The 8196-nt window shown below is 45.0% G+C and overlaps 1 protein-coding gene across 2 annotated transcripts; it reads left to right on the top strand.

Annotated features, from left to right (window-relative positions):
- Window positions 1-334: 334 nt before the first annotated feature.
- On the top strand, window positions 335-4856 carry LOC101754782 (histone deacetylase 6). Of its 2 annotated transcripts, none has more exons than XM_004973191.3 (6): window positions 335-952; window positions 2838-3278; window positions 3376-3518; window positions 3845-3935; window positions 4029-4131; window positions 4440-4856. In XM_004973191.3, exons 1-6 carry the CDS (start codon window positions 410-412, stop codon window positions 4451-4453), a joined length of 1335 nt encoding a protein of 444 aa, XP_004973248.1. In that variant the 5' UTR covers window positions 335-409; the 3' UTR covers window positions 4454-4856. The 2 variants fall into 2 exon arrangements, with proteins under 2 accessions (XP_004973248.1, XP_004973247.1); XM_004973190.2 differs by having other exon boundaries at window positions 336-952; window positions 4029-4163.
- The last annotated feature ends 3340 nt before the right edge of the window (window positions 4857-8196 follow it).

Here is an 8196-nt window from a genome sequence, read left to right as displayed (position 1 = left end):
GTACTTGTTCCACATGATTATTGTCCTGCTGAACCCAATGTTGAAGGTTGTTCAAGTCACCGTTAGACCTTGCTAGAAATGAAGATGATGCAAAGGTGGTTAACTGTCATGTATTGTTTGGGAATTGATCACATGATTATTTTTTTGCAACTCGAGATAAAGAGCACCAAGCGTATTACTCATTGCAAAGTTATTTTTTGTTTCACATTAGGGGTATTTCGAAGTAAATATTTCACACGATAATATTTAATGCTTATAGATGAAATTTATTTTGCCTGTCCTAGTCTCGTTTAAAATTTTGTAATCGAATAGTCTCTGTGGCGGAGGGAGTACTGTATACCCCAAATCGAAAGGGGAGCAAACTGCAAAGAAAAGGGGGAGAGAGAGAAAAAAAAAAAGCTCAGGCGAAATGGCGGCCTCCGGCGAGGGCGCGTCGCTGCCGTCTCCGGCGGGCGGCGAGGACGCGCACCGCCGCCGCGTGAGCTACTTCTACGAGCCGTCCATCGGCGACTACTACTACGGGCAGGGCCACCCGATGAAGCCCCACCGCATCCGCATGGCGCACTCGCTGGTGGTCCACTACGGCCTCCACCGCCTCCTCGAGCTCTCCCGCCCCTACCCGGCCTCCGACGCCGACATCCGCCGCTTCCACTCCGACGAATACGTCGCCTTCCTCGCCTCCGCCACCGGGAACCCGGGCATGCTCGACCCGCGCGCCGTCAAGCGATTCAACGTCGGCGAGGACTGCCCCGTCTTCGACGGCCTCTTCCCCTTCTGCCAGGCCTCTGCGGGGGGAAGCATCGGCGCCGCGGTCAAGCTCAACCGCGGGGACGCCGACATCACTATCAACTGGGCGGGCGGCCTCCACCACGCCAAGAAGAGCGAGGCCTCCGGGTTCTGCTACGTCAACGACATCGTCCTCGCCATCCTGGAGCTCCTCAAGTTCCACAGGGTACGCGTGCTAACCAGTATTATTCGTGGCTTTATTATCGGCGGAGATGGTTAATTAGGTTGGTTGCTAGATATTGTTCGAAAAAATTGGTTGGTTGCTAGGTTTAGATGCGAATTTTGTTAGCGATTCATGTGATTGTTTTGAGCCCTGATGCTTTTAGGAGTGGAGGAGTAGGGCGCTAATCTGGAGATTGCTTTGAGTTTCACTAGGGGCCAAACGAATTTTGCTTGTATTGATGCCCAATCCGGTGACCACTTCCATTATAGGGGCACTTATATTGGCTCATGGTTTTGGTTGCTAAACTGTCCCATACTTCCATCATCGGAGAAGAGGGTTTATTAGGTCCTTTGCTAGATTTAGATGTGGATCTTTAATTGTTTGTGATTGATGGATGCGATTGTTTGGGGGCATTGATGTTGGAGTTTGGTTTCTGTGAGTGGAGTTGGACGGCGCTAATCCCTAAGGGATTGGAGATTGCTTTGAGTTTTGCAAAGGCAAGAGATTTTTTTTTTGTCTTGATTCCCAATTCATTGGTCACTGACATTATATGGACAGGCGGATGCTATTTGTTTGCTGCCACTGAAGCTAGGAGTTTCTAGGTTCTGTGTTCAATGGTGCATTTGGGAAAGCTGGTGTTGTCTTATGCATAGACATTTATTGTCTTATCATATTATTATTTGTTTGCTGCCACTGTAGCTAGGAGTTTCTAGAGTAATGATGCATCAGGACATTGGCTTTGTCTTATGCATAGATATTTATTGCTTTATGCTATTATGGTATTTGTTTGCTACCACTGAAGCTAGGAGTTTCGAGGAACTGTGTGCAATGGTTCATTTCATTTCTTGAAGTTGGCATTGTCATATGCATATTTATTGCTTTATGCTGTTAGTGAGGGCCTGACATATGTGTGCAACTGTGCCTAGTTAACTTCAACCACCTTCTTTGTGTGATTTTAGATTGGCTATCTGAGAATATACTGGTGATAATCCTAACTTCATTTGGATTTGGAAACATCTTATAAGGAATTGGCAAGTGGAAGCTACTGTTGTTACTCTGCTAATATTCAAAACAACACTGTCCTGTGCCCAGACAGAGTAGTTTCTACTTCTTTTGTTGGAACCATCTTTACTTTCACATGCCTGGTTATTTTGTGCCTAATGTGAACTAAGTCAGATCTTATATTTACTTACTGCATGCTTTGTTCTGCTCTGCTGATGTTATTTTGTGCCTGATGGCTTTGAAACTTGTAAGTGCCGATTTTGGTAAAGGGATGCATATTACAGATGTAATAAATGGTGAATGTGGTCCCCGGGAGATCCATTCAAACAATAGAAGGATGTTTTTGGTGATATTTACTAACTTGGATATCATTCGCATTTCTTGGATTAACATAATTGATTTTTGTCAGTGTACATGCATGGAATGTTTTTTTGGGTATGTGCTATTCCTGGCGAGATCAATGTTTTGGCCATTCTAAGTGCGAGATAGATGTCTTTCTTTGTTTGTTTTTTAATTTAGACTTTAAGAACTGAGTGGTGACTGGTTGATTTGAATTATACTTCAGTTCAGTGTTTTCTTGTAAATACATATTTCATCCAGTTTTCCACCAGTGTGAGTACCATAAGCTGATTCTATTTAGGAATATGTTTTCTGATGAAACATCCTCCCCCATTTATGCATCTTATGTGAGTTTTTTTAGATGAACTATTATCATTATGATAGAAGAGATCCTGAACACATACTACAGTTAAAAACAATTAGGTTTCCTAAAATTTGTCATGTATGTTTCTTGTCAACCTTTACTTCAGCCTATGAAATACTTCAGCATTCATGCATTATACTTTGATTGTATAATTCTGATGGCTATAATGCCCATCTGTTCCAGCGTGTGCTATATGTAGACATTGATGTTCACCATGGAGATGGTGTGGAAGAGGCCTTCTTCACTACAAACCGAGTCATGACAGTTTCCTTTCACAAGTATGGGGATTTTTTCCCTGGTACTGGGCATATCACTGATGTTGGGGCGGCCGAAGGGAAACATTATGCTCTGAATGTTCCACTGAGTGATGGTATTGATGATGCCACCTTCCGTGATCTGTTCCAATGCATCATGAAGAAAGTTATGGAGGTTTATCAGCCAGACGTGGTTGTCCTCCAATGTGGGGCTGACTCCTTGGCAGGAGATAGGTTAGGTTGTTTCAACCTGTCTGTGAAGGGTCATGCCGACTGCCTCCGTTTCCTTAGGTCGTACAATGTTCCATTGATGGTTTTAGGTGGTGGAGGCTACACCATCAGAAATGTTGCACGCTGCTGGTGCTACGAGGTATTTCTTCTCTTATTCCAAATATAGCTAAATGCAGTAGTTGGTTGAGAGTTTATCACTTACCAGGCGCTGACAGAACTGGGTTGTTGTGATGCAGACTGCAGTTGCTGTTGGAGTTGAACCTGATAACAAGTTGCCTTACAATGATTACTATGAGTACTTCGGCCCTGATTATACTCTTCATATCCAACCAAAAAGTGTGGAGAACACGAATACTACAAAGGACTTGGAGAACATAAAGTAAGTGGACTGTTTGCTGTCTATGAAATTCAGAGTGAGACGATTACCTGTGTTTTTTTTTCCTTAAGAATTTCATTTAGAATTCACAGTTCTTGTTTTCATGTAGAAATCATCATTGCATAGGGGGAAATTTCAATGTAACTTACGCGTCCTGAGAATTTTCCTTTCTTCTGTTATATGGATTGATATTACTCTAGTACATTCACTTGTTCTTACAATTCCATTTCTCAATGGTTCATTTCACTTGGACCTCTATCTTTGACACTTAGCATACATTTGCTGCTTTCCCTCTCTGCAGAGATTAACCTTCCTATGCAAATCTGCAGGAACATGATATTGGAGAACCTCTCAAGGATAGAACATGTTCCCAGCACTCAGTTCCATGACAGGCCGTCAGATCCTGAAGCTCCAGAGGAGGTTTCTCTCATTCCATTGTCAATTCCTTGTTTCAATTCAAGATCTCTTTGCTTTTCCTGTGTGTGCCCATTTAAGAGGTTTTTTGCATTATAGAAAGAGGAGGACATGGACAAGAGGCCACCTCAGCGCAGCAGATTATGGAGTGGAGGAGCTTATGATTCTGATACAGAGGATCCTGACAATGTGAAAAGTGAGGGTAATGACTTAATCGCCAACTCGCACATGAAGGTTTGCCCTTCTGCTAACCTGCACATTATATATTTCTTGGCTCCCAGAATTGCTAATAGATAGTGCATAGTGTCACCAGCCGTGACTATCCTCTGTTGAAGTGTTGATCTTGTTAAAGGCTAGTTTGAGTAAAAATGACTGTTTTAGGGTTAGCTTGAAAAAGCAGTAGAATATAGAATGACCCAAAAATTGAGTATTTTGAGCTTGTTAGGGCCTAACTATATTGTTCTAAAAACTGAGTCGTCTAAACCCAAAAGTTCAATGCTGTTGGTGCAGGAGGAACCGAATGATGGTCTGTAGAAGAGCCCCCGAGCAAGTTCTCAGCACTCATGATCGTTGATGTGCATGCTGAAGAGTGGGGAAGCATCTGAACTCGTATTGATACCTTCCCCGGAGCATCTGTAGAACACCGATCGTTTCGGCTGGTTCTAACTCCTGCGTGTGAACTCGATCCGGCCATTTGGCGTGTCCCTCAAACGTGTTGGACTAGAGAGGCAAAATGATTGTGCTGGCACGAGTTGCGTTCTTATGGATTTGGTGCTCTAGTGCGTTGGAACAATGCTGTAGTGAGTATAAATTAGCCCATTGAATTTGAGATTTTTGGGTGTCTGCGATGCTTCTAAGTTGTATTGTTTGATTTACTGCATGGATGGATGCAAGCCGTATTGTTGGCCATGTGTGTGGCCGCCTGCAGGAATGTTACTGTTGAAAATAGGGCGTTCCTGAAGGACCAATAAGCCATCCAGCCCCGATTCCTGCACATAACCAGTTAATTGATGTTGCAAAGGATTGAGGCGGACCACCTGTTCATGCTTGAATAGTGGCAGTGGTGCAGACCATAGCGGTGGCAAATGAGGCACAATCTGGTTTCAAGGTGAATCTATGGAATCAAGGTGCAGGCCGCGGTTAGAACGAACAGCCGAACACAATCAACTTGAATAGCTGGCCACGTTGCAATGACGGTGCCGGTTCACCTCATCGGTTTAAAGTTGCAGAGCAGGAGCCGAGATGAGAACACCTCCCGTGTTGCCTCTGGGTTAGGTATTACTGTGTTAACAATCAAGAAAAGTGTGCACAAAAAATTGGAGCCCAAATATAAACTTATGCAACGAGAAGCAATAGAACGAGAGAGAAGGAAATAGTTACAGGTTGCACATCTAACATTGATTGCGCCGTTGCGCGCCCACCATTATTCACGTGCTGGTTTTTCTTTTGTTTTTTCTTAGATAAAATTTTGTGCAAGGTCAAATTTATGTGCACAAGGATGATGAAATACTCTACCCATTCATATTTTTGTGAGAACTACTCGCGCCACTAGAGAACTGGACATCCATCCAGCGATAAAAATCTCGGACGAAAGAGAACTTGAGCAACTTCAAGAGGCTGCTAATCTTACCCCTAATACATTTTTTTAAGGGGAAAAAGGAGAAAATTTGAACTCCAACAGTTCACCCAAACCTTCCCCAATTTTTTAGCAACGCTAAAAAACAGCCTACCACCACGTATATTTTAGCGTTGGCATTCCTCCCCTAATCCTGATTCTTGCACGCTCGCGTGTCCCTTCCGATGGGCCCAATACGATGATGTGGCCTGTTTTAAAATATTGGGGGCTATTTATTAGCGATTTGCTATGGATTGATATGTTTTTGGGGAATTTTTTTTTCGGAAGAACCCCCAATACATAATTCTGGGGAAGAATTTTTTGAAGTACTCTTGGAATTGCTCTGGGTTGTAATTTCAGAGATGGTACCATAATTGTAATATGTCAACACCGGACACATTGTCGAGCAAAGACAGATCTATGAAGGATTGAATTATTAACGGAGAATCAATTACATGAGTAATAAAACGACGAAACGGGTGTACTTAAACGTGAGTTGTTGCTTACTTCCTTTTGCATTTAATTGGCAACACCTGTTGAATTCATGTTACAAGGAAACAAAACCATCCACGTTAAATTCGGTATACGCATGTGCATGTAGATTGCCGGCAGACCCAAAACCAGAACAAGATATGAACCAGACATCCCAAGCCGGCCTCAGCAGACGGCTGCCGCTGCTATCCTCGCCCCTCTCCCGGCGGCCGCCGGCCGGTGCCGGCCACACGCACAGGTGAGCCTCAAGCCGAGGCCGCCGGACGCGACGGCGGCTAAGGACACGTGCAAGGACTGCTTCATTACGGACAAGAACGGCCGCAGGTGGCCGTGCTCCCGGAGGGATGACACGGCGGCGAACCTCACCGTGTTCCATTGCCGGATCAAGAACCACCTCGGGGCGGAGATGTACGTGGATTGCGACAACTACATCATGCCCTACTTCGTGGATGTTGGCACCACCTCTACTGACCAAGCTTCTACAACTGGGCCGCGTGTGAGAAGGCCCAACCCGAGGTTTGCCGGCCCAGAGTGGATCCAAGTGCTTGCAGGCACTGAAGGGGCTGAGCCCATGTAACGTGAGGGAGAGATAAATAATGTGAGAAAGAGGGGGAGAGACATCAATGTACAATCAACTTGGCTTACAAGCTAATCTTTCCTCCGCCGCCACTCCGTTCTTCCTTTCTCCTTGCCGTTGATCCCAAACTCCTCTTTGGATTCCCTTCCCCCACTATCTGCTGCTAACAATTGGTATCAGAGACACCGATTTCTGGTGAAATTTGCTATCAATCGAGTTCTGCATCCCTTGATTCGCACTGGCAATGAGTTTGGTTCGTCGATCTGAATCCGTGTTCCTCCGCGGATTTGGTTCCTGTAATTCCGGCTCACGCTAGGCGAATCCATGTGACCTCGTCAATCTAGATCTAGTCTCTCGCACCGACCACTTTACCAGATTCCAACACTGCCATGGAGCCATGAATCCCGAGATGAAGATTATCATCGACACCCTCACAATGCGCTTCGATGACTTGGAATTGAAGTAGGACAAAAGTTTCGCCGAGACTGACGACAAGTGGGAGCGCAAGTTCGCTGACCTCAAGATCTCGCAAGATGCCTGGGTCGCCGCGCTGGAGCGCGCGGTGGCATCCTTCAACGAGTGGAGGCCCGAGGTGGACGGCACTGTCAAGGACATATGCCTCGAGGTGCGGAAGCTCTCCAAACACTGGGAGCACACCGTCTCGAGCATTCCCCTCCTCTACTATCAACTACTCCTCCGGCTGCCGAGCACCCACCTGCTACGAGCGAAGCCGACGGGCCCCATGGGCACCGCGTTGACAACTTCCACCAGGAGGATGGCTTCGGGTCTGTTACGATCGTAGTTCATCCCCCAGTCACGGGTGCATGTCAACTTCCCACTCCTCCCTCCGCTAAGACATTTGATTATCAAGTTCCTCATAATGGCAATCGTTGGCGTTCATCTAAACCTATTAGTGCTACTAGTAACAAATTACCTAAGATGAATTTCTCCTACTTCGATGGTGAAAATCCCAAGCTCTCGCTTACTAGATGTGAGGACTACTTTGAATTATATGATTTAGATCCTTCTATTCGGGTTAAGTTTGCATCCATGAACTTTTTCCCTTCAGCTAGCCGCTGGTTGCAGTCGGTGGAAAAGAAATTGCGCTCTTGTTCTTGGGAGGAATTTTCTTGTATGCTTTTGGATCATTTTGGTCGTGAACAAAATGAGCTTGTGATTAGTCAATTGATTCACATTAGGCAAGTTGGTAGTGTGGCTGACTATATTGAAAAATTTGCTTGCCTTATGGATCAAGTAGCTGCATATGAAAATAGTTCTGACCCTTGCATTATACTATGAAATTCATCGATGGTCTTCATGATGAATTAAAAGCATCTGTTCTATTCAACAACTATCAGATTTGGATACTACCTATGTGCTTGCTCAGTTACAGGAGGAGGTCTCATTGCCGGCTAAGAGGCGTGATTTTCGGAAGATAGCTATGTGCTTGCTCAGTTACAGGACGAGGTCTCATTGCCGGCTAAGAGGCGTGATTTCCGAAAGACAGATTTCCTTTCCAACCACAAACAAGATTCTCTATCACCATTATCATTGCCAGTTCCTCCTTGTGTGGATAAATCTTC

Source organism: Setaria italica, chromosome VI (genome assembly GCF_000263155.2).
Source record: "Setaria italica strain Yugu1 chromosome VI, Setaria_italica_v2.0, whole genome shotgun sequence".
Classification (NCBI taxonomy): Eukaryota; Viridiplantae; Streptophyta; class Magnoliopsida; order Poales; family Poaceae; genus Setaria; species Setaria italica.
The sequence above is the reverse complement of the archived record's forward strand: the minus strand, read 5'-3'. Positions and strand labels throughout refer to the sequence as shown.

Bases quoted from the DNA above. Each gene is read 5' to 3' on its own strand.
- LOC101754782 (XM_004973190.2), top strand. From the start codon at position 410: ATGGCGGCCTCCGGCGAGGGCGCGTCGCTGCCGTCTCCGGCGGGCGGC. The intron at 3,279-3,375 runs GTATTTCTTCTC...GTTGTGATGCAG, and splicing joins CACGCTGCTGGTGCTACGAG to ACTGCAGTTGCTGTTGGAGT. The intron at 3,519-3,844 runs GTAAGTGGACTG...GCAAATCTGCAG, and splicing joins AAGGACTTGGAGAACATAAA to GAACATGATATTGGAGAACC.